Source organism: Dioscorea cayenensis, chromosome 16 (genome assembly GCF_009730915.1).
Source record: "Dioscorea cayenensis subsp. rotundata cultivar TDr96_F1 chromosome 16, TDr96_F1_v2_PseudoChromosome.rev07_lg8_w22 25.fasta, whole genome shotgun sequence".
NCBI lineage: Eukaryota > Viridiplantae > Streptophyta > Magnoliopsida > Dioscoreales > Dioscoreaceae > Dioscorea > Dioscorea cayenensis.
Window position 1 is genome coordinate 4,408,289 of NC_052486.1, and position 26,249 is coordinate 4,434,537.

The 26,249-nt window shown below is 37.0% G+C and overlaps 3 protein-coding genes across 6 annotated transcripts; 2 read left to right on the forward strand and 1 right to left on the reverse strand.

The window, feature by feature from the left end:
* The first annotated feature begins 12,228 nt into the window (after positions 1–12,228).
* Positions 12,229–15,023, forward strand: LOC120279574 (formate dehydrogenase, mitochondrial-like). 4 transcript variants are annotated; one of them, XM_039286501.1, is made up of 5 exons: positions 12,229–12,945; positions 13,164–13,246; positions 13,450–13,527; positions 14,355–14,462; positions 14,837–15,023. In XM_039286501.1, the coding sequence occupies exons 2-5, from the start codon at positions 13,184–13,186 to the stop codon at positions 14,966–14,968; spliced, it is 381 nt and encodes a 126-aa protein (XP_039142435.1). In that variant the 5' UTR covers positions 12,229–12,945; positions 13,164–13,183; the 3' UTR covers positions 14,969–15,023. The 4 variants fall into 4 exon arrangements, with proteins under 4 accessions (XP_039142435.1, XP_039142432.1, XP_039142433.1 ...); XM_039286499.1 differs by having other exon boundaries at positions 12,230–13,094; XM_039286500.1 differs by having other exon boundaries at positions 12,230–13,025.
* LOC120278448 lies at positions 12,369–12,896 on the forward strand. The gene has a single exon (XM_039285242.1). The coding sequence runs from the start codon at positions 12,369–12,371 to the stop codon at positions 12,894–12,896; it is 528 nt and encodes a 175-aa protein (XP_039141176.1).
* Positions 15,024–19,583: 4,560 nt separating the features above from the next.
* LOC120279520 (60S acidic ribosomal protein P0-like) lies at positions 19,584–22,731 on the reverse strand. Its single transcript, XM_039286449.1, has 5 exons — positions 22,358–22,731; positions 22,194–22,262; positions 20,594–20,693; positions 20,025–20,416; positions 19,584–19,936 (listed from the first exon to the last, which is right to left on the reverse strand). Exons 1-5 carry the CDS (start codon positions 22,613–22,615, stop codon positions 19,793–19,795), a joined length of 963 nt encoding a protein of 320 aa, XP_039142383.1. The 5' UTR covers positions 22,616–22,731; the 3' UTR covers positions 19,584–19,792.
* Between the last annotated feature and the right edge of the window lie 3,518 nt (positions 22,732–26,249).

Consider the following 26,249-nt stretch of genomic DNA (forward strand, 5'->3'; position numbering starts at 1 on the left):
AGATGAGATACATGCCCATGTAGATGTGCACACTTCCATGTAAGGCTTTTACATACCTCAAAATAAGGATATTTGGTCTTTTTTTCAACCCTTAACCATGCCTTCCTTCAGCTTTCGTTCATCCTTCATCCTTTCACCTTCATTCCCTTTGGATGAGAAAAACGCAAAACCTAGATCTCCCCCATTTCACTTGTGTTGGAAAGCTCATTCTTCTACTCATCTTCTCCGTAGTGATTAGCAAGGTATGCCATGATCCTCCTCCTTGCTCTCCATGCTTTGGTATGCATTTTGATTTCAAGGCCTAGGTATGGTGGATGAGCATTAAAACTTGATTCTTGGTCTCTATTCTTACATATTGAGTGATAGGAGTGGATGGAGAGTATGTATTTCCTTATTTTCCTTCGATCTTGTTGAATCTATGAATCCTCTTCTTCTTTGAAAATCAGGGTTACTATAGCACCGGTGAACCTTTGTTTGTTTACTTGTTTCCTTGGTTTGGATTGAAGCCAATCATCCCCAGAAAATTCTTTGGGAACCTTGCAATCCAATTTTGAGCCAACCCTAGGCCTAGTTAAGGTTGCTTTGCATGTTTGAACCAGGGTTCATTCTTGAGTTTCTTTGCTTATTATTGTTTGTTTGTGTGTGTATGTGTTTGGTTGGTTAGATGGTGAGGACTCATCACAAGGCAAGGAACCTGCAGAGGAGTAGCTACTTGTGGTTTTCTCGTAAAGTTGTGAGTGGGATTTAAGATTGTATGATTCTATAGAATAATACTTGAAAGTCTCCATTGCGTTACTTGAGAGTTTTTCCACGGTTTTATCATGATGCATTGATGGTTTGATTGTTTTGAAAAATTAATTACATGCTATTGAATTGTATATGAAACTTTTGATACTTGAATGAATGTGTTATGATTATGCTTGTATTTTGTGAGTTGAAATGATTTATAAACTCTTGATGTCCAAACATGCTTCTAGTGTTGGTAATTGTGGAAATGACATTTATTTTTTATATTTAAATTTTGTCCAGGATGTGGACTCTATGAGAGATTATGCATGTATTGCATTATTTTGATGGTGACATCCTACTGCAGTATGCAGTTTTCGTGGACAGGCTGTTGAGGTGGCGTGGAAGACCAGCTGAGTTATTGGTTCAATTCAGGTGGGAGTGTAGAACTCTTATTGGATATTCATCGGGATGCCTAAGTCACCACCGGATGGATTTATGGGTCAACGTTAAGGGCATGAGAACCTTGACGGCTCTAAACTTAGCCGCGGCCATAGCTAGAGTTTAGAGAGTTTTTGAGACCACTAATCGATTGATTTAGTTGTAAATTTGGCATTCAAAAAAGATTCTTATTATCTTGGATTATGATGAGGGGGTGAAGCTTAATTGTCACTCTTGAGAAAGCAATCTCTTATAAAATTTGATTCCTTGGAAAATCCAAATTGATTTAATTACGAGTGGCGATGAGTTTTATAGTTTAATGCTTGAGATGTGATCTCTTGTTTCAATCTTGAATGATGTATTTCTCTTGTAAAAGCTTGAGCTTTGTTATTTCTTCAACTGATTTTGATATTCTTCTAGAATTGTGTGAACCCATTCACTGAGTGACCTAGGTTACTGACCCCATCTCCCTTCTTCAAGGCTTCAGTAATTGGTGATGTCACGGCAAGGCAAAGTACTTGGAAACTGTTTATTCTTTTATCTTCATTTAGAAATTGGTAATTGTTATTTTTTAGTATGGTTGCATTGTACAGGGAACATTGATCCACTAATGTCATTAACTCTGTATTTGTGTAACTTTTGAAACCCTGTATTCAGTTGTTGAAGTTACTGCTTCCTTTGTGTTACCTTTATACTCTGTACCTTGAGTATTTTATAGTTGTGTTATTTGTGTTCAGGATTGTGGAAATCCAGGGTTTTGTCAGCCTTGTGATGACCCAAGGATTGAGTGGTATAAGTGTTCCCTCCTCGGGTTATCGCCGCTGTTGTTGAGTCTTGGGGCACACGGATCGGGGCGTGACAATTTATGTATATATATATATATACAAGCCTCCAAACCTTAGCCATCCCTCTTATTTTCCTCACACAGCCATTGATTTTTGTTAGGGAATACATCTATGTATATAGCTGTATATCTATATTTGTATAGCTACCATATTTATATATACCTGTGTATCTATATATACCTTGTACATTGTAGGTTTTGATTAATGAAAATTGGTTAATCTTTTCCACCTTACATGGTATCAGAGAGGTTCTCCTAAAACCTTTTTTTTTCCACGTGCCGCCAGCCGCCCCGTGGCCCTCGTGCGCGCCGCCCATCGTCCAAGTTCGCGCCCCCGCGCGCCGCCTGCCTGCCCAGCGACACCCCAGCAGCGTGTGCACTGCCGCCCAGCAGCGCCCAGCGCATTTGTCGCCCCACTCCCTCGGCCCCCGCGCACGCCGCCCTGACCACCCGAGCGCCCCCGGTGCCGCTTGCCGCCGCCCAGCGTACCCACGCGCCGCCCAATCGCTGCGCCCCGTGCGTCCGCCACCCCACGCGCGCGCCCTCGGCTCTCGTGCGACCTCGGCCCCCAATGTATTTTCTTCTTGAGTTCTTCTCCCACGCACCTTGTGTTTTGTGCAGGTGCTCCATGGCTTCTGCTCAGGTTTCTTATCTACAAAAAGCGGACGTCATGCTTAATGACAAGAATTATAAAGCCTGGTCTTCCACTTTACGTGTACTCCTTCGTAGGCTTAATCTTTGGGGTTATGTTGATGGTACCCGTCCGCCTCTGGTTTTTTCTACTTTCGTCTCTTCCAGCCCTTCTTCGTCTACAGTTACCAGCGCGTCCTCTTCTCCGTCTGCTGACTTGCTCAAGTGGACTGAGGATGATGCCCGTACCATTGCTATCATCTGTTAATCCTGTGAGCCTCCCATTCGTTTAGCTGTTTGTGATCTTTCTACAGCCAAGGCGATTTGGGATCATCTGCGCGCACTCTATCTTCCTTCCAGTCAGGCGTTGCGTTACTTCTTGCTACAGACTCTCACCTCTACCTATCAGCGTGAGAACTCTGTCTCGAATTTCTTTGCCGTGCTCAGTGATTTATGGCGTCAGTGTGATGAGATGACCCCCTCTCCTTCTCCGACCTGTGCTCAGTGTCTTGCCATTACTCAGGATCGTGATTATCTCCGCATTTATGAGTTTCTCATGCGTCTTCTCCCTGAGTTCGAGACCGTTCGAGCTCAGCTACTGCACCGGGTTACACCTCTGTCTGCTAGTGATACTCTGGCATATGTGCTTGCTGAGGAGACTCGTCTTCGGTCCTTAAATGTGGTTCCACCACCTGCTGCTCCTCACTCTGTTCTTGCTGCTTCCCAGCAGAACCCAGTACCGACTATTGCTCCTTTGATGACATCTCCTGGTCTTAGCGCTCATGTCCGTCCTCTTTCTCAGTCTCAGGGACCAGTTTCTAGTGCCTCTCCTCGACGGTCAGTTCGGTGTCATTATTGCCATGCTCTTGTCCATGTTCATACTGAGTGTCCCAAGCTTCAGCGGTCTCAGCTGACAGCACAGCAGCGCACAGCACCCATCCCACCCTCAGTTACTCAGGGTGGTTCATTATCTGCTGAGCAGTTTCAGCAACTTATTCAGCAGCTTTCCAGGAGTCAGATTTCTCCTTCTTTGGCTCCAATACTCACTCAGAATGCCTCCGACATCTCCACTCACCCATCAGTCGCCTCCGCTCCTACAAGTATTTCTTCATCCTCTTGGTTGCTTAACTCTGGAGCTTCTTTTCATATGACCTATGATGCTACCCACCTTCACTCTCTTCACCCTTTTTCTTCTGATCTTCGTGTCATTATCGCTAGTGGCACAACCCTCCCTGTCCCTAGTCGTGGCCTCTTACACACCACTCATTTTCATATTCCTGATGTTGCCTTTGTACCCCAGCTCTCCATGAACCTTATTTCTACTAGCCAGCTTGCTTCTCTTGGCTATCTTGTTATTTTTGATGAGTTTGGTTGTAGTGTGCAGGATCGTCTTACAGGGACCCTTATTGGAGCTGGCCATCGCCATAGTGGGGTGTATGTGCTCGATCATCTTCATCTTCCTTCTTCTTCTATCGTTACCAGCGGCTTCTATTTCTTGTTTTTCTACTGTTCATTTCCATTAGTGGCATCATCGGCTTGGCCATCCTAGTGGTTCTCGTCTGTCTTCTCTTACTCATCAGGGCGTTTTAGGTCATGTTTCAGTTAATAATTCTCATTCTTGTTCGGGTTGCAAGCTTGGCAAACAGCTATCGCTCCCATATCCTTCGAGTGTGTCTAGATCTAGTTCTCCGTTTGAATTAGTTCATTCAGATGTTTGGGGTCCTGCCCCGTTTGTTTCCAAGGGTGGACATCGTTATTATGTTATTTTTGTTGATGATTTCTCCCGTTACACTTGGATTTATTTTATGCGTTCTCGTTCTGAGTTTTTAAAAGTTTATATTGATTTCTCTAATATGGTGCGCACCCAATTTTCTGTCACCATTCGTACTTTCCGTTCTGATTCAGGAGGGGAGTATCTTTCTCATGAGTTTCACGAGGTTCTTGCCTCCCACGGCACTCTTCCTCAGCTCTTTTGTCCTGGTGCCCATGCTCAAAATGGCACTGCCGAAAGGAAACATCATCATATTCTTGAGACCGCTCGTACTCTTCTCATTGCCTCCCATGTTCCCCCTCACTTCTGGGCTGAGGCTGTCTCTACTGCTGTTTACCTCATCAATCTTCAACCCTCTTGCTTTCTTCAAGGTCGTAGTCCAGGGGAATGTCTTTTCTCCAGCCCACCCCGTTATTCTCATCTTTGTGTGTTTGGTTGTTTGTGTTATGTCCTCCTTATGCCTCGAGAGCGGACTAAACTTTCTGCTCAGTCTGTTCCTTGTGTCTTCCTTGGTTATAGTCCTGAGCACAAAGGCTATAGGTGTTATAATCTTGTTACACGTCGCCTCTGTGTCTCGCGTGATGTCTCTTTTGTTGAGGATCGTCCTTTCTTTGTCCATTCCTATTCCTCTTCTTCTCACTCCTCTACTACATCGACCGATGTCCAGTTTCTCATTGTGTCCTCACTACCTCCCCTATCCCCACCTCCACCTGTATCTCGTCCATCCTCTCCTCTATCTGTTTCACCGTTGACTGCTGACCCTCCTGTCCAGGTTTCTATTCATGCTCCTCCTCTTCCTGAGCAGTCACCCCTGGCGCCAACGGCTTCCTCTGATGTGTTCCCTGCGGATGATCCCCCAGCACGTCGCTATCCTCTTCGTGATCGTCATCCCCCTGATCGCCTTAATCTTGCCTCTCAACTTCTTGGCCTCCCTATTTCTCCCTCCAATGGCCCTCCAGAGCCATCTTCTTACCGAGAGGCTGTCCAAATGCCTGAGTGGCAAACTACTATGTCTGCTGAGTTGGAGGAGCTCGAGCGCACCTCTACATGGGATTTGGTTCCTCTTCCTCCTGGTGTTGTTCCCATTACCTGCAAGTGGGTCTATAAAGTTAAGACTCGCTCTGACGGGTCTGTAGAGCGGTACAAGGCTCGCCTTGTGGCTCGTGGTTTTCAGCAGGAGCAGGGACGTGATTATGATGAGACTTTTGCTCTTGTAGCTCATATGACTACCATTCGAGCTCTTATTGTTGTAGGTGCTGTTCGACGATGGTCCCTTTTTAGCTTGATGTGAAGAATGCTTTTCTTCACGGGGATCTTCAGCAAGAGGTTTACATGCTTCCTCCCCCTGGCTTTTCTTCCCCTTCTGGTTTGGTCTGTCACCTACGGAAGGCTCTCTATGGTCTCAAACAGGCTCCTCGGGCCTGGTTTGAGTGTTTCAGTTCTGCTGTGGTTGCTGCTGGTTTTCAGCCTAGTCCGCATGATCCCACTTTGTTGTGCACTCTTCCTCTCGTGGTCGGACTTTGTTGTTTCTTTATGTGGATGATATGATCATCACTGGTGATGATCCTGCTTATGTGGATTTTGTCAAGCATCATCTTCAGCAACATTTTCTAGATGACTGATCTTGGTCGATTGAGCTATTTTTTGGGCATTGAGGTCATTTCTACTTCTACTGGTTTTCAGTTGTCCAAGCAGCGTTACACATCTGATATCCTCACACGGGCAGCTCTCTCTGACTCTTGTGTTGTGACCACTCCTATGGAACTACATCTTCAGTTGCGTGCTGATGAGGGGACTTCATTATCTGATCCGATACGCTATCGTCACTTGGTTGGGAGTCTGGTCTATCTTACTCTCACTCGTCCAGACATTGCCTATGATGTGCATGTTTTGTGTCAGTTTGTTAGTGCACCTACTTCGGTTCACTATGCCCATCTTTTGAGGCTTTTACGCTATCTTCGGGCGACTCCATCTCGAGGTCTTCTTTTCTCTCAGCACAATTCTCTGGAGCTTCGATCTTATTCTGATACTACTTGGGCTAGTGATCCGTCTGATCGTCGTTCTGTTACTGGATTCTGTTTGTTCTTGGGCTCTTCTCTCATTGCCTGGAAGTCTAAGAAGCAAACTGGTGTTTCTCGATCTAGCACTGAAGCGGAGCTTCGAGCTATGACTACTACTGCTGAGGAGATTGTTTGGTTGCGCTGGCTCTTACATGATCTTGGTGTTGTCTCGCATGCTCATACTCCTCTACATTGTGACAACACCGGTGTCATTCAAATCACCTTGAATCCAGTCAAACATTCCCTCTCCAAGCATATTGGTGTTGATGCCTTTTTCTTGCATGATCAGTATAGCAAAGGCATTCTGGCTCCCCAGTTTGTTCCCTCTGAGCGTCAGCTTGCGGATCTGTTTACTAAATCTCAGACACGAGCACACCATGACTTTCTCTTGTCCAAACTCTCGATATCTGATCCCCCGTGAGTTTGTGGAGGAGGTGTTAGGGAATACAGCTGTGTATACAGCTGTATATCTATATTTGTATAGCTACCATATTTATATATACATGTGTATCTATATATACCTTGTATATTGTAGGTTTTGATTAATGAAAATTGGTTAATCTTTTCCACCTAACAATTTTAATTTTTTAAGAGTTCCAAATTTTTCCTTTTCTTGGCTTTAATTCTGTGAGACACGCGAGTTCTTTTCATACTAATGCTCTTTACTGTCATCAAAAAACATGCTTTGCCATTAGAAAAATACCCTTTCTAGATGGAATTCTTGTAAACTAATACTCATTTTAGTAGGAATACCCCTTGATGACCAAAAAAAAAAACTTGTTATCAATGGCTAAGTTGCTTTATTCACATATATTATGTGAATTATATGCATATGTATTTATAATTAAAAATTAATGCGAATTTCACTTACCTTTTGAAACATATGGAAAAATAAATATTTTTTATTGAAAAGCATTATATGTAAAACAGGCATAACCTTTTTTTAAAAAACGTACAACTTATTTTTAAGTTTTGAACCCGTCTTATGCCTCTTCTCCATGTGAATAAAATTGGAGTGTATTTAACGCCAAGCAAACAAAATGGAGAAATATATTATCTCCTACATTGTTAAATGATTTAATTTATATTCAAATGAGTGCCATGATGATAGAAAAAATCAATTCTTTAACAATAACAAATATTAATGATGATCTTTCATAGTTGGATAGATGATATTTACTTCTTTTTAAAAGGGCTTTTTGCAAATGTACTCCCTAAAAAAATTTTGAAATTACATATTTGCCCCTGAATAAAAGTTAATTGCATACATACCTTGAATAATATACATAATTGCGTATATACCCTTAGGGTTCAAATTAGTTGAAAACACATTCATTAACAAATAACAAATATATAAAATTACCATTATATCATTGCATATATACCCTTGAAAAGGTTTTTTTAAGTTGTACAAAGGTTGTTTTGGACCTTTTGTATATCTTAATCCAAATTATAACCATAGTTAATCAAGTTTGATTACCGAAATCTAACAGTAGGGGTATATCCGTAATTACTTATATTTTTCAGGGGTATATATACAATTATGTTTTTTCTGAGGGTAAATATGCAATTATAGAACTTTTGAAGGGTTTATAACCAATTCTCCCATAATATTATGAACTTAATTGCTCAACATTTTCTTCTTCTTCTTTTTTGTTTTTTTGAGTTTTTATTCCTACTATATGCATATTGGTGTTCAAACTTCTGAATACCTTAATTTTATTGCATGCTTATATTTTGATATTTCAATCTTGTGTATTTGTAACATATACCGTAATTTTTGTCCTCCGCCACTCGTAATATAAAACGTTATGTTATATTTACCGTATTTTTATTTAAATTTTTCAACTAACTATGCATAATATATGAATGTATCATCTATCGTAATATTGTCGTATTGTACTATATATACTAATTATGATCGATGGAAGTTTTATCTCATTATTGATAAAATGTCTATATACTAAAACTCTTTCCCAATAGGAAAAACAATACTCTTTACTATTTAAATTCTTATAAAAATAATATTTTTTATGGAGATAATTTTTGCTGATAAAAAAAAATATTGTTTACGAACGGAGTTATTATAAACTAATACTCTTTACAAACGGAAAAATACTCTTTATCGAAAAAAACTTTGATCATTAGCGATAGATATCACACTACAAGAAAAGCAATAATTTGGCACGATTTATTTGGCACGGTTTTGATTCCGTGCCAAATTTGTCACGGAAATTGGCACGAACACAAAGTTAGTGACAACGTTGGCACGGTATTCGGCACGGTTACCAAACCGTGACAATTTTGTCACGGTATTTAGCACTATTTATATTTTCATCTAAAATTTAAATAAAAATCCGTGTCAACACCGTGCCAAAAACCGTAACAAACAGTCAGCTCTTTATTTGTCACGGTTTTTGGGACGACCAAAGCAAAACCGTGTCAAAAATAGTGACAATGAAGTATATAGTATTTGGCACGGTTTTTGGCACGGTCTAGGCTTGGCCGTGCCAAAAACCGTGACAACATCTCATCTCTTTATTTGTCACGGTTTTTGGCACGGGCAAGCCAAATTCGTGCCAAAAACCGTGACAATGGAGAACATGTCATTTGGCATGGTTTTTGGCACGGTCTAGGATTTCCCGTGCCAAAAACTGTGACAAACACCTCATCCCTTTATTTGTCACGATATTTGGCACGTGCAAGCCAAAACCGTGCCAAACACCGTGACAATGGAGAACATGTCATTTGGCACGGTTTTTGGCACGGTCTAGGATTTCCCGTGCCAAAAACTGTGACAACATCTCATCTCTTTATTTGTCACGGTTTTTGGCACGGGCAAGCCAAAATCGTGCCAAAAACCGTGACAATGGAGAACATGTCATTTGGCATGGTTTTTGGCACGGTCTACGATTTCCCGTGCCAAAAAGCGCTGACAAACACCTCATCCTTTTTATTTGTCATGATATTTGGCACGTGCAAGCCAAAACCGTGCCAAAAACCGTGACAATGGAGAACATGTCATTTGGCACGGTTTTTGGAATGGTCTAAGATTTCCCGTGCCAAAAACTGTGACAAACACCTCATCCCTTTATTTGTCATGATATTTGGCACGCGTCAAAGCCAAAAAGCGATGCCAAAAACCGCGACAATGGAGAACATGTCATTTGGCACGGTTTTTGGCACGGTCTAGGATTTCCCGTGCCAAAAACTGTGACAAACACCTCATCCCTTTAGTTGTCACGATATTTGGCACGCGAAGCAAAAACCGTGCCAAAAACCGTGACAATGGAGAACATGTCATTTGGACGCGTGTTTGCACGGTCTAGGATTTCCCGTGCCAAACATCGCGACAAACACCTCATCCCTTTATTTGTCACGATATTTGGCACGCGTCAAGCGAAAATCGCGCTAAAAAACCGTGACAATGGAGAACATGTCATTTGGCACGGTTTTTGGCACGTTCTAGGATTGTCCGTGCCAAACACCGTGACAAACACCTCATCCTTTTATTTGTCACGGTTTTTGGCACAAACAATCCTAGAACGTGCCAAAAACCGTGACAATAGAGTACATGGTATTTTGGCAGCGCTTTTTGACGGGCAACACCTAGACGTGCCAAAAACCGTGACAAACACCTCATCCCTTTATTTGTCACGGTTTTTGGCACAATCAAGCCAAAACCGTGCCAAAATCTGTGATAATGAAGTACATGGATTTGACACGGTTTTTGGCACGGTTTTAACTTGGTGGTGCCAAAAACCATGACAAATCCATTTTTGTGACGGTTTTTTGGCACGAACAACCCAAAACTATATCAAAAACTTAATTTTACTCTATATTTATAATAATAATTACATAATAATTATACTCTATTTATAATAATTACTCACCCACAATAAAAAAAAATTATTTTTTTATATTATAATTTAAAATTAGATAAGTATAAATTTTCTTGGATAATATAAATACGCATACACATGATATTTCTATATTTATAATAATTACATAATAATTATACTCTTTTTATAATAATTACATACCCACAATAAAAAAACTTAATTTTTTCTTGCATAATATTTTCTTATAAACTCTCTATACTTCACAGAAATATATAAGAATTTTATTGCATAATTTAATTACGCATAAAATATTCAATATTTATAATAATTATATTCTATTTATAATAAATTTTTATATTATAATTCTAGTAGTGTAAGTTTAAAAACAGAAAAATTACCTTGCCCTAGTACGTGTACTTTGCATGCATGAAGTTATAATTTTGCCTAGACTTCTATTTTTTAAAATTATCTAATAATAATGTTTATATAAATCAAGTATGTCCAAAATTTTTTTAATAATGATGTTTAACTAAATCAAGTATAATCATAATTTTTTAATTGAATTCTTAAATTGAGCCATAGTCAAAGATGTGTTCTGCCATCACAACCACTTGGAGAGCCATGGCATCCAGACGGCAACAAGGGTCAGCTTCACCAATGTCTAGTAGACAAAGAGTGGAGAGGTACTTGTTGGAGAAACAGAGGAAAGAGGAGGAAGAAGAAGCTCGAGCTACCGCTAATGTTGTTGCCGTCATTGCTACTGATGAACAAAGTTTAGCTCAAGAAGTATCAGAAGGAACCTTAAGCCCCACACTGATGGATCAGCCCAGTCTGGAACTTGTCGGACAAAAGAGAGCTCAAGCACATGTCTTAGTACCACAGACTCACTTGGTGGTAAGCATGAACACCAGAGACTTCAGCACGATTATAGCATCAGAGCTGCAAGACATCTACATGGAAAGGTACAATATTGAACCAGGACACATGCAGCAACTATTTAGGCAGTATGGAGTACATGGAGACATGGCGGCGACTTATGACAAAGCTCAAGCAGTTCTTCAACATTGTGTAGGCGTTGAGCAAAGGAATCGTGCGAGGCGATTCCAAAGGCGTTAGATGGAGTAAAGTTGTGAGGTGTGTGAGCAACTATTCTACTATCATGATTAGTTTTGTTGTAATAGAGTGGTGTGTTTTCCTTGTGAGATGTGTGGGCAACTATCCTATTATCTTATCTTAATTTATCTTAATTTTAAAGTTAATATTGGAATAGAGTTATGTGTTTACGAAACAATAATTGTAGTTATTAACAATTTTGTTTAATATAATATATTTATAAAAAAAATTTAAGTTAAAAATTAAAAATTATGAGTAACTATTCTACTATCATGATTAGATTTGTTAGTGATGTACATGGATTTGGAATAAGCTCAACAAATATGGGGTTGAGACAGGGAACATCCAATCCAATCAAATTATATTTTAATTTTGGCAATTATCTTAAGCTTCTTTGGTATATTTTGTTCTCTTGATTTAATACACATACACATATAAATAGATCTTTAATTCTAAATTATTTTTATATGTTTTATTTTTTTTATTATTAATAATAACATTCAGTAATTTCATTAACATGTCAAAATTTACATTTCCGTAAGCATAATAAATTAATAATCTCTAATTTCCTTGCTAATTTTCTTAACAATTAATCTATAATTTCCTTGCTAATTTTCTTAACGTCTTCATTTCCCAATTTATATTAATCTTGACATATTAAAATATAGATATTGTTAGTTCAAAAATAAATAAATAATGGAATGGAATAATAATTGATTGATGGATTGGCATCAAGATCCGACGGTCCACAACCAACATCAGTGTAATCGAAGAGCCCTCATTAAAAAAAAACCTATCCTCTCCTGATCTCCTCCATCTTCATCCCAAACCCTAACCCCCAGATCTGGTCCCCACACCTACCACCCTCTGCCTCGACGGCGCCGCAAACCATCTCCATATCCTCACCATCCTCCTCCGATGACACAACAGTTGTTGTTGCAATGCTAAACCCAATAGACTTTCTTGCTCTACAAGAAATCCACTCTTCCTTAGAAGACACACCAGGCTCCAACTTCCTCCTCGCCTGGGACTTCTCCTCTGACCCCTGCTCCTTTACCGGCGTCCTCTGCAACCCTACCACCAACCACGTCATCTCCCTCTCCCTCGGCGATCCCTGCGCCGGCGCCCCCGGCCTCACCGGCAAGCTCCATCCCTCCCTCTCCCTCCTCTCCGAACTCACCGACCTCTCCCTCGTCCCCGGCCGTGTCTACGGCCTTATCCCTCCTTCCCTTTTCCCTCCTCCGCCGTCTCCGCTTCCTCGCCCTCTCCGAGAACTTCCTCTCCGGCCCAATCCCTCAATCCCTCTCTTCCCTTCCCTCCCTTCAAACCCTAGATCTCAGCTTCAATCTCCTCTCCGGCTCTATCCCTCCTCCTCCACCCTCTCTCTCATCTCTCATCCTCTCCCACAACCGCCTCTCCGGCATGATTCCCTCCGCCATCGGTGGCAACCCTCGCCTTCTCCGTCTTGACCTCAAGCACAACCATTTCACCGCCATCGGTGGAATCGTCCGTGAATTCGTAAGGTTTTTCTCTGGACCGGTTCCGGCAGGGAGAACCTCAAGTTTAACGTCCGCTGGACCCACCGGAACCTTGCCATCGTTAGTAGTTTAGCATCTAGATCAATGGTGGATTTTGCATATGATGATAATGGCTCCCCAATATTGACAGTCAGTAGTTTAGCTGTTCATTCTAAGGTTTTGTCGTCAATATGTTATTCCTTATTTTACTCTGGACAGGGACTAGGAGATTGCTGACCATGGGCGTTGTGGTTGCTGTTGTATTTGCAGCCGCCTTCGGGCCCTTTGTGTCCTATGGCCAGGTAATGTGGATTGATTATGGATGTTGATTGTGAGAGTATTTAGCCATCGTACCAGAGTAGAACTTCAATGAAAAGATAACATGATGATTCCCTTATACCATGAAAATTTATTTCATTGTTTTATGTAGTGGGGAATTAACTGAACAATTACAAAGTTCAGAACTTTTCTTAGCTGTTAATGATCTTGGTGGTTTAAAATACAGGTTGAGAGCATAGTCTTGAGTTTTATCTCCATGCTTTCCAGTCCCAATGATGAATCTCCCTCAAACATCGAAGCTGCAGTAAGTATAAAAAGCACTGCTATCCTTTCCATCATTGGCTTGTATTCTCATGCTTTGAGATCATCTTTAATGTGTCTCAGTTATAGCAAATGCTTAAGAACATGTTAAAATCTATTGGCTAATCTTTTATATGATTAGATATTTCCTATAGCATTTGAGACGTGGTAAATTCCACCATGAAGCTTTACGGCAACGTTAGATATTTGAATTGAAGGCACTCTTTGTGATTGCTGTGTACTAATGTTTAATGAATGTTTCCATTCCCCTGTGCTTATTCACTAATTATATTATATATATATATATGGAAAAGTAAAACATAGAAAGACACATGAACACATTAGTATAACAACAGTAAGATATATAACTTGCATGCTGCAAGTTATATAGATTATTTATATAATAAGGTTCACATTTTTAGTTCTATGTGGAAAAACCGGATGGACCCAAGCTGTTTATATATTATAGTTCATGGTGAAGGTGTAATGGAGGGACCAAAGTTGTTTATATCTTATAGCTCATGTTAAAATTTAATTTGTGAAGGTAAAAATCATATCTTTTTTTCCTTGTTTGATTGTCCGTTGCATACTATCATCCTCCTCTTCATTGTCAATAATAAATTAAAAATAAATAAATGTTTGTTTGCTTTATTTCTCCATCTTTGTTTGTTGGGTCTACACTTGTGCTGGTGCCTCCACCATTCTATTAATAAATCCATTTACATTGTTTGGTTGGAAAGCATCCCTATTACTTTTCATTTAGGTGTCACAAAAAGGTCTGGCGTTTTTCCTCATAATTTCCATGATGGATATATTGCAATATTTGTTTAGGTCTCCATCTCCTCTTCAGAAGTAGTCATCGAAATGGCTATGCGAAAGGTGGCAGAGAGTGCGATCCGAACTCTGGGATCTAGGTCTTGCCAATCCAGGCAGCTCCATGTAATTCTATTTCTCTTGATCTCCTTTTGTCATCTTTCAACTCAAAGATTGTAGCTTTTTCATCACTTTTGAAGTGTTTGATTTGGTTTATTGATGTAATTTATCAACTTGCTTGCTTTTACTTATCACATCCTTGTTTCTTATTGTTATTTGGTTTCAGAGTAGTTTTGATTCAAGGATCGGATGATTTTTAGCTGCTTATCATAAGAGTATTACACAGTTGTTGTGTTTTGATTCAAAGGATTTTTGTTTTTATAATTGTTTTTTTGTTCTTTTATTGATTAGAATAAGAAAGTTTCTTTTCAGTTGATTTTTTTTAGATATTTATTGTTAGTTAATTGGAAGCTAATTGATCTTTGTGAATCTAAAATCAGGCAACTCCAGGGAGCAAGAAGATTGTGGGGGTATTCTACAAAGCTAGGGAGCATGCAGAGAAAAATCCCAACTTTGTAGGGTGCGTGGAAAGAGGGTTGGGCATTCGGTCTACACTTTGTGGATTTATGTAAATCGGACCTTATTATTGTCATATGATTGAAATAACAATTTTGCTAATTTTGCTTATTTTACAAATATTGTAATATAAATTTTGATGAAATTAAATACAGTTTTTATTATTAAATAAATCTATTTATAAATTTTTTTAAAAAAAAAATGTTCCAAATTTCGTGACAAAAACCATGCCAATATGGGTGCCAAAAAAATGTGCAAAAAATTGTTTTTGTGCCGAAAATCATGACAAAATTTCAGAAGATAAATCGTGATAAAAATCGCTAAGAGCAGAAAACCGCTCAAAAACAATGCTAAACAAACGCTGCTAAAAACCGTGCTATAAAGGTCCCCAAATAAATCGTGCTAAAAACCGTGATGAAAATAAAACGCGCTAAAAATGATCTAAAATAAACTGTGAATCAAATACCGCGATAACATAAAATCGTGCTAAAAATCGACTAACTAAATCGCGTAAAACCGTGTCAAAACACAACTGCTGCAAAAATGCGTGACAAAACACGTCGCCAAAAAGGATGACAAATAAAAGCGTCTAAAAATAGTGACAAAACACAGTGTCTAAAACCGTGACAAAATTGGCACGGTTTAGTTAAAGCGAGACAAAAATTTGACTTGGTTTTTACTTATTCCGTGACAAATTATATTTATCACGCGATGCTTATAAAGACGGTTAGATTTCCGTCTAAAATTAGGTCTAAAATCGGTTTATCACGGTTTTTACCAAAATTGCGTCTCAAATCTACCGCTGCAAATTCCTGCTTTTTCTTGTAGTGTCAATAACAAATTAATTTTAATTTATATATTTTAAAAATTAATTACCAACGGAAACGTAATCATCATCGATAGGTATTTCTGTCACTAATATTTCCTTATTATCAATGGAATTTATTATTATTGTCATAAAAGCATGAAGCATGACCAATAAGATATTTACCAATACAGTGTTACTAACAGATTTTTTGTTGATAATTAGTTTCATCCATGAAATACCTAATTTTTCTGGTGGAATTTTTCATCATTAGTGAATTATTTTCGTGTGTGTAATTTGAACTTAAATTTCTTTTTAATGATTTTTTTTTTATCTTTTCCTTTCATCTTCTTATTACCTTTTTTTTTCTTCTCTTTTTCTTTAGAGGGATATATTTACAAGATTCTTAAAGCTATACATTCAATTTCATTATTTAGATAATAAACATACAAATGCTAGTTTTGCTAGTTATGTAAACAAAATTTTTCCTTCTATCTATAATATCAATATTATATTTTAAAATTTTTACTTTAAAATGATGATGACGATTTTAATTATATTGGAAGTGATGATTTATTTCATAAAATTTGTATTCGGTTTTATATAAGTTAGCATTCATTTGATGCATCCGTAAGAGCAAGTGTTTTTCATATTCTAAAGAAATGAAATTCAAGTAATTTTGATTTGTATTTGTATAACAAATATGCCAATTAGAGAATGACTTCCTATAACTTTAATTTTTCTTAACTCATTTCAACTTCTTCAAGCAAGCAAATCAACTTATTTATGAAAATTAATTACACGAATTAATTTAATTATTAAATTAGCATCATCCACTGATAAATATCAAGCATAATTTAAAATAATCATTATGATACATAGTTATTAATTTTAGTTACTATTTATTTAACTAATCAAAATCCATAATAATATTTTCATTTATTAAAAACACAAATTTATTTTGAAGAATTATTCTTATTTATCTTGAATAATTGTGATCATAAAAGAAGACACCATTCATTGGTCTTTTGAATCATTTGTGTGTGATCATCATCACTCTTATAATATGAGCAAGAACCATATAATGTGAATGAAGGGCAAACTAATGTTTGGAAGGTTTAAACTATCTTGGCAAATTAGAGAAGCCTTCACTATATTCTATTTTATAGAAAAAATATTTATTAAAAAACTATAAATTACAAAACATTGAAAATAATTGTCTTAAAAAAAAAAAGTTTTAAAGTGATATATTGGAGGAAATTTATTGAATATGTGGGGCACATTAAAAATAAAATTTCTTGAATCAATCATAGATTTTTTTATGAATAATTAACTTAAAAAATAAATGAAATAATTTTTCACTCAAAAACTGAAAAATATGTTAAGGTTGAAACAAGATATTTGCAACATATATGAAATTATTGAGAGGAAGCTTTTAAAATGATCAAAAGGCTGAAAAAGAATTAAAGGGATCTCAAACAAAGTTAACTTAAATGGCTATTGAGCTTTCAGGCTGGTAAGAGTATTTGGAGAAAATATTAGAGATCAATTTGGGAGAGAAGTAAGAGATCAAAGATGAGGCTTTGAGTTACGTTACGACTTATGTTGAACTTTTCATTGATTTTCATTGTTAATTCTCTTTATGAATTTTTACGTTTGATTTGAGAATAAAAAAGGCTATGTTTGTGAATAAATTATTCTTACCTTTTTTTTATATTTTTACTGGCAATGAAAGGGTTGGAATTGATTTTATTCTAAGTAATTTGAAATTCGTCTAATTACCACACAAAATTTACTTTTTATTAGACAATTTATTTGATTAGATTATCCAGGGATGGGGATTTAGTTCTTGAATTACAATTCGAGAATACTTAGAATTCTTAGATATAGGGACTCTAGGTTTTTATTTAGGATAAATTTGATGTCATCCTATTAAAGGGTATTTGGATTGTTTTTTTTAAGAGCCCGGAAGTGTTTTTTTATAAGTTAAGTATTTCTGAGTTTTAAAAAACATATTTGTTTGGGTTTTTGAGCGTGGAGCAGATGTTTTTCAGGAAGATACTCTAGAGGTGCTCGAAAAAAACACTTCGGAAGTCTATTTTGGGATTGTCAAATTACTAAAGTAACCCTCACAAACAATCAATTTCCCTCAATTCTTCTCTACAATACTTGATTTCCATATTCTGGTTAATGACAACGGTAATAATAATTATTATATAATTAATATTATAATTATAATTGTAATTATATTTATAATACATTAATAACTTAATGACAAATTAACAATGATAATAATAATTATTAAGTAATTAATATTATAATTATAATAATTATTATTATATAATTAATATTAATATTATAATTATAATTGTAATTGTAATTATAATATATAAATTATTATTATTATTATCATAACAGTAGTCAATATCATTATTAATATCAATATATAATAGTAACCGAATGAAAAGTCAATAAATGCCCATTTTAGTAATTTGCCATCTCCAAAAGTGCTTTTACACATCCACATATGGGCTTGTTTGGATTAGCTTTTGGAAAACCCAGAAATGTTTTTTTATTAGTTAAGCACTTATGGATGTCAAAAAAGAGAGAATTGCTTATAAACCCCTCAAAAGTTCTATAATTGCATATTTACCCTCAGAAAAAACATAATTGTATATATACCCCTGAAAAATATAGATAATTGCGGATATGCTCATACTGTTAGATTCCGATAATCAAACTTGATTAACTATGGTTATAACTTGGATTAAGATATACAAAAGGTCCAAAATAACTCTTGTACAACTTAAAAAAAAAACTTTTCAAAAGTATATATGCAATGGTATAATGGTAATTTTATATATTTGTTGGTTGTTAATGGATGGTTTTTCAACTAATTTGAACCCCAAGGGTATATACGCAATTATGTATATTATTCAAGGGTATGTATGCAATTAATTTTTATTCAAGGGCAAATATGCAATTTCAAAATTTTTTAGGGGTACACCTGCAAAAACCCCTTAAAAAAAAGTTGTTTTATTAGCTTATCTGCAAAAGCAGAAGCTGTAAAAAAAGCTGAAAAAGCTATTTTTAGCCTATTTTTACAGCTTATGCTTCTACAGAAAAGCTAATCCAAACACAAAATAAAAAAAAATTTAACTTACTCTGCAGAAGCACTTTTTTCGAGAAGCACTTTTATTAAAATTAAAGAAAGCACTTTTTTAAGAAACAAATCCAAACAAGACCTCAAACAACTTCACACATATAAAAGCACTTCTCTTTTTAAAAGTGATTCTACAAAACTTTAAAAAAACACTTGTATTAAAAACCAATCCAAACAAGATCTAAATTTGACCAATGCACTCGTAGAATAATGATGTGTTGAAAGCTTATTTTTTTTAAACAATAATATTACTTTAACTTCTGTACCAAGAGCGAATATGAGATTCTATGATGAGATTTGTTTCCTATAAATCAATTGCATAGTATATCAAATATAGGAAGTCCAAAATATGGATGTTAACTCTTGAAATGAGTTTATGCAATTAAATAGATTTTGAGTTACGGAATTTGGATTAATGAGAATCAAAATCTTTAAAAAAAATCCTACTCAATTTAAATTTTATTTTAAATTCTTTATACTTCCAATATCTTAATCTAATTCAGTATCTTGCATATTAAAAGAGACAAACATGATGTCACCCCACCAAAAACCCAACACAACCCATTTAAATACCTTACTAGAATTTATCACATATATGAGATTTAAAGTGATATAAGGATTTTTCTAAAACAAATCAATATTTACACCAGGACAGGAGGTAACCTAAAATAGGAATAAAATAATAAAAAAAACTACAAAATAATTTAGTCCAAACACCCAAAATAATCAAGAGTAAAACATAAAACAATCTCAAAGTAACATAACATTTGGAACTAAGAATTTAAACTGACTACAGTCTTGACTAGAACGCTAAGAAGGCTCAAAGCTGCTGACAAGAAATACGTCCACCGAAGGAACATAGAAATATATAAGCAAAACAACAGTGTTCAACACAAAATCGATAATTCAAACCTAATCAAACAAGCTAAATCCCATATCATCATCAGATTCCTCAGCAGGTTCCTCTTTCTTTTCTGGTTCGGCAGCTGCAGCTGGTGTAGATGCAGTTTCCGCAGCAGCAACAGGAGCAGCTGCAACAGCGAACTTGGTTGGATCCTGCATGATACAACAAGATTCAACCCGATTAATTAACTTTGTAAGCCAAGAAAATAGGTAAAGCATCTGATCATTTGATACAATTTACCTTCAAATACTCTTTCACTTTCTCGGCCTGTGGGTAAGAATAATCAGTTGCAAGAGCAACTGCAAGAACATTCTTGTAAGCATTGATGAACATGTGAGGTGCTGCTGCTAAGGTCGGGTAAGATATGGCTAATGAAAGTGAGGTGAGCACAGAGACACCATTTGCAAACTTAGTAATAAGATCATCATCTGTGAGGTCAAGCACTTCAGGGCTGAACACTGAGCCGTCATTATAGACAGACAAAACAACAAGGCCATATGAGAAGGGCCTTATTCCAAGCTTGGCCAGGAGGGCAGCCTCAGAAGAGCCTACTTTCTCGCCCTTTTTAATCAGTTCAACAGGGGTGATAATTTCAACAGTACCCTTGTTAATCTTGGTTGGAATATTCAAAAACCTGTTGAAGGCATAAACACAAGTATGAAAAAGGGAAGACAAGAAAGATAAATATTTTACAGGCTTGAATAAGAAAACCGCAACACAGATATTTCAACTCCACCAAAAAAATATAAATGCAGACACAAGAATTTGGAAACCAGATAGAAATGTTGAAATTCAAGATATTTTATGAACCTGAAAGAAGGAGGTTTGTGATGGATCCAAACCAGTGTTTCCTGGAGGAACAATTACATCAATAGGAGCAACAAGTCCGACACGAGCAGGAGCTCCAACCTGATTTATAGAAGAACCAAATAACTTAGTCAATCCCAAACACAAGAATATAAACAAATAATGTAACAAACTATAATACATCTAAGTGTCAAACCATTGTATGGGGATCAATATAAAATAAACAACAGTTTCCAAGATGATTTAACAATCGTTTCTGCATTTTAACAGATTAATCACAAACCAGACTTCATTTGCACCATAGCAGATTGATCTCAACAATTCTGTCAACTGCTAGCCCTCCTATTTATGTCAAAGCATCAGAATAACCACTCAGAATAAACTTGAATCAAAGGTCCTAGTTTAGATTTTGGAGAAGTTCTAACCACTTTTGCTAACTTCTTACAGATCCAAGAGCAAAAGAATGCAAAGAATATAAATTCCATTACACAAGAAGGCATTCTCATGCTACAAAAAAATAACATATGATGGAGCTAATTCAAACTAGATGGACCATATCTGAAGCAGGCTTCCATCTTCTAAGCATAGATATCTTTTTACAAAGACACATTCTCAAAACCATACATGATTCATAGGGTTTCCTTGAAGGATTAACTCATCTAAATCACAGCAACTAAAGTCCAATATAAAATGTAGTTCCAAGCACAGCTATCCTCTAAATTTCATTTCCATAATCCCTCAACAGTGAACCATCTAGATATGGCTAGACCATATGTTCTTCCAACAGAGGATAAAAAAATAGCAAGAGAAAAAAATGCAGGGGGAAGAGAACAAAAAGAATTTTTTACTTGAATGTCTCTGAAAAATTGAGCTAATTATGTATACACCTTCCATAAAACAAAAATATAATGTATACTCCCCAAATTTTGATATTTTTTTACATATCCCTCCTCTACCCCACATGCATCATTAGAGTATATTAATTAATATTAATCTCAAAAGAATATGTAAATTTCCTCTTTAAAGAGTAGAATTATCTTAAATGGTAAGAGTGTGGATTAGATATTTAAAAATATATTATATTTGTTTTATGATAATCTGGTAACCCTTTACCAGAGGCAGAAAGTATAAACATGCAAAATAAATCTATCAAAGGGTAACCATGATTTCATCTGGGGAACATATGCAATAACTGAAATTTTAGGAGTACACAAAAAAATTAGCAATAATGTTCTTTCACTCATCATAATATTTTCATTCAAACAAATTCAAGAAACCAATTAACTCTTTCCAACACCTAATTATTAGCTCTCATACAAAATAAAAAAAGGACAACTAAGAATAGGTTAAGAATTCCCATGAAATGTTCAGTTTAATGGAAATAATATACATAAACAGTAAAATAAGAGAAGATTCTGATTTTTTCATTAGAAATCTCCACTTTTGCAAATTACAACAAACAATCTTCATTCCTAAAATCCTTACCTTTCCTCAAACCAGTCATTGGTTTGCATTGTCTATCAATGAACACACAACAAGAATAACTAACAAAAAAAAAAAAAGAATAAAAAAAGAAATATTTAGATAGAACTGAAACTCTACCTTGTACTTAGCGACTTCCTCACTGACCTCCTTCAAATCTCCCTTGGTGAAAATCATTCCCACATTTCCCTAAATCAAACAAGCACAATCAATAAATCCAAACACACCAACAATCAATACAAAAACAAACCAAAATCATGAAAAACAAAAAACAAAAGCCATACTACGAGGAGTGGAAGAAGGTTCAGCAACGCCTTGTTGCCAGTGTTCTCCGCATGGAGCTTGACGCAACGGCGAATCAGAGTATTCTTGCCCATAAGCACAATAGAATCGCCGCGCAGCCCCTTCCTGATGTTCTGCATCTGGTTCGATCCCACGTTGTCGGCCGCCACGATCAAAACCTGGGTGTACTCATTGAGCAAACGGCACAGCTTCTTATCGTACTGCACCTTCTTCTCCGCCTTGGAAAGCTTGATTGCCATTGCTGAGAGATCGAAGGAGGGATCTGGAGAGGATTCAGAGGGCCAAGACGAACCTAGGGTTTCGTCGAGGTGGAACGGAGAGCTACGCCGTCTCTTTAACCTCCAGCTCTGGTCTCCTTTCTGAAACCCTAGCACTATTTATAGTGATGTTGGAAATGGATGATCATCCATAAGCCCTAGATCCAACGGTTCAGATGTGATCTTTATGCATTCCGTTGGATCTGAATAAATTTCCTCGAGATCTGCATAGTTTTAATCGTAGTCAATCTGACATTTTCATCTTATAGGAGTTTTCTATTTTCACATTTGCAAAATATTAATCTCTTTCTCAGACGACCATCTGTTTTACATAGCACTTATAACTTTTAAAATATTAATAAAAAAATTAGAACATAAGTTAATGCGATATTAACCTCTGAGGTTTTATATGTAGATCTGATTTGGATTCGCACCCGATACCTAAAACTCATCCTTCTTCATCTTGAGAGATTCCTTCCACCCAAATAACCAAGACTCCCGAAGATCGTTGTTGTGCCACTCCCCTGTATGAGACTTTTATACTAATGTAAAGCAAAAGTTAGAGCCCTATTACCAATAATGTTTATTTTACTTTATAATTTGTTTTGTAATTATTGATTAAAATGGAATGCGAAATATCATGCTATGAGCAGCAATGCAAGGTTTTGTTTTTGAATCTCCAGAAGCATAATTTATAAATAACTGAGTATTAATAATTGAGTGCAAATAGAAAAACCATGTTAATTTGGTGAAATCACATCAGACATTAGTGCTTATATACAACAAAATAGCCCTTCTACTTTGATAATACACAACTACAATTTAGTGATTTGGTGAAACATACATCAGAATAGCTCTATTAATTTGATTATACACACAACAGCAATAAGCTTGGTCTTCATTTCAATACATAAAATACTTTTTGAATTACTTATGTTAGTGCAACCACATTATTTATTGGCATAATTTGACACTTAGACCAAGTGACATGGCAACTAAGGTGACAAAGCATAATTGATTATGTGGCAAGCATTGTAACATGGCAAGGAGACTTGAGTCAAGGCAAACATTTTTGAAAAATCTTGGTGGAGCTATTCTTAGTAAGTCTATAATATGGAAGCAAATATCTCGAAGATCATGGGTGAGTCATCTTAAAAGATCTTGGTGGAATTATTTTTGGCAATGCATTCAACTTGAAGACAAGATCATATCAAGACCATACTTAGAGATATGATTGCAAGACTAAATATAGTGGAGCTTTTATTTGAAGAATTATCTATTCATGGTATGAATGAAGGAGATATGATTTCGAAGAATCCTCGATGATTGAATCGATTGATCGAAGATCTATTTAAGGCAAGATTTGAGGACCAAACTTGGGGTGAATTGAAGATCAAGTTTGGAGAATCTTTGAAGACCAAATTTAGGTGGATTGAAGACTAAGTTTGGCAAGTTTCGTGAAAACGCACAAGGACGCAGCGCCTTGCGTAGGGACCGCGTGATGAGGAACCGAGGAGGTAGGCTGCAGTTGTCGCCATCGGGATCGAAGATTTGGTTGCATCGACTCGACTCAAGCAATGACCGGGAGGTTGATGGGTCTCGAGGTCGCCCGCAACATAACCGTAACTCACGATCAAGTTAGCAGTCAGTAATATGCTAGTAATTCATGTTACAATGTGAGTTCTAAATGCCCTAATTTCGGAAGGTTTTTAAATTAGTAGTCATGGAGATTCTAAAAGAGGTATGTGTTATATTTGGGACGCTGAGACGCCTCATATAAGCTACCTTGCTCGTGAGATTGTGGTGTGACTCTCGAGCTGACTCTTGGAGGAGAGTGTGTGAGCACCAGACAATCTAGAGAGGGTAGTGATCTTTATTGTTGAGAGTGTGAGTGACAAGTGTTTGTGCTCATCTATTTTTATCTCTTTTAGTGGATTGTTTATCTCCGGGCTTGACCCCCCAGACGTAGGCGAGTGGACGTCGAACTGGGTTACCAACGTTGTGTGTCTCCTTGTGTTTGTTTTTGTGCTCTTTCTTTATTAGTTTGTGTGAGACTTCTATGAATATTTGAGTGTTATCAAATACCCACAAACCACACCGGAGGAACTAACAAGTGGTATCAAAGCCTTGGTCGTCGTTTTCACTTTGGTTTCAAAGTCGGCGAGGTCCTAACAAGTTCCATTGATGACCGAAAAGGAAGGAGCTTCCGTTACATGATCACCGTTGCTAAATGGATCCAACTATCCATACTAGAAGGCACGCATGAAGGCGTTTATCAAGTCCATAGATGAGAGTGCATGGATTGCCGTAGAAGAAGGATGGTCTCCTCCTACTCTAGTTGATGAAGACAAGAATGTGATCATGAAGAAGAAAAGCAATTGGAGTGTCGAAGACATGCGCAAAAGCTAATGCCAATGGGAAAAGCTCTCAATGCAATCTTGGAGGAGTTGATAAGAACCGCTTTTAAGTATATCAGACATGCGAGTGTGCCAAGAAAGCTTGGGAGATTCTTCAAAACCATACAGGCAGGTACCAACTTGGTAAGAGAATCCAAACTTCAAAATGTTAACAACTATGTTCGAAAAATCTCGTGGATGGGAGAAGATGAGACGATAGCCATGTTCAATGCCAAATTGATGGATATTGCAAAATCAAGCTTCTACCTTGTCAAGGAGTACCTGGATAAAAAGCTAGTCCCGAAGACTCTTAGATCACTCCCAAGAAGATTTGATACAAAAATCTCTGAATAGAAGAAGCAAGAGATATTTTAACTATGAAAACTCGGATGAGCTGATGGGGGTCTTTTGTAAGCATACGAGATGAACCTTAATCCCGAAAAGAAGAATAGAAGATATAGCCTTGAAGGTTGAAGCAATAGAATGTAAGGAGATACAACATCGTCATATAATGGTAAGATAAAGACGTAAGAGGATAGAGAAATTGTTTTCTTGTCAAGAAAGATGCGTGACATGCTCGTAAGATACAAGACACAAGGCAAGAAATTTCAAAGAACATGATGGTCTAAATAAAGAGAAAAGAAAGAAGTCTAAGATCATCACAAAAAAAGGAAGAAATTGAAGATCGTCACATGAAGATCAAGTGTAGAGAATGTGAAGGCTTTGGGCACTATCAGCCGATCAGTGCTAATACCTCGTAAAAAGGAAAAATCACCGAATGCTAGATGGAGTGATGACTCGGGATGGTAGGATCTAAAGAAGACGATGAAGGAAGTCCGAGCAAACCATCATACGCCCTTTCCCCGCGTGATGAATGGATCCATGCTCATGCGTAATATGTTGCAAACATCACTACAGACATCCACTCGAAAACCGACAGCTGAGTACAATGAGGTAACTGAAAATGATCTTCTCACAAGCTATAAACTCATAATGAATGTATTTAATGATATGATGTTGCAAAACCAACGCTTAGAGGAAGAGTTGAGTATATGTAAAGAAAAGCTGCAACGTCGAGAAGACCTTGGACCTACGAACAAGGGTACTCGCCAAGCTTGACGAGATTCTATCACTGGAAGAACTACCAAAGCCCGACATGGTATTGGGTATATTGAGAAAGCTCAAGTGTCAAGACGAAGGTTCGGGGAGTTGTGTTTATC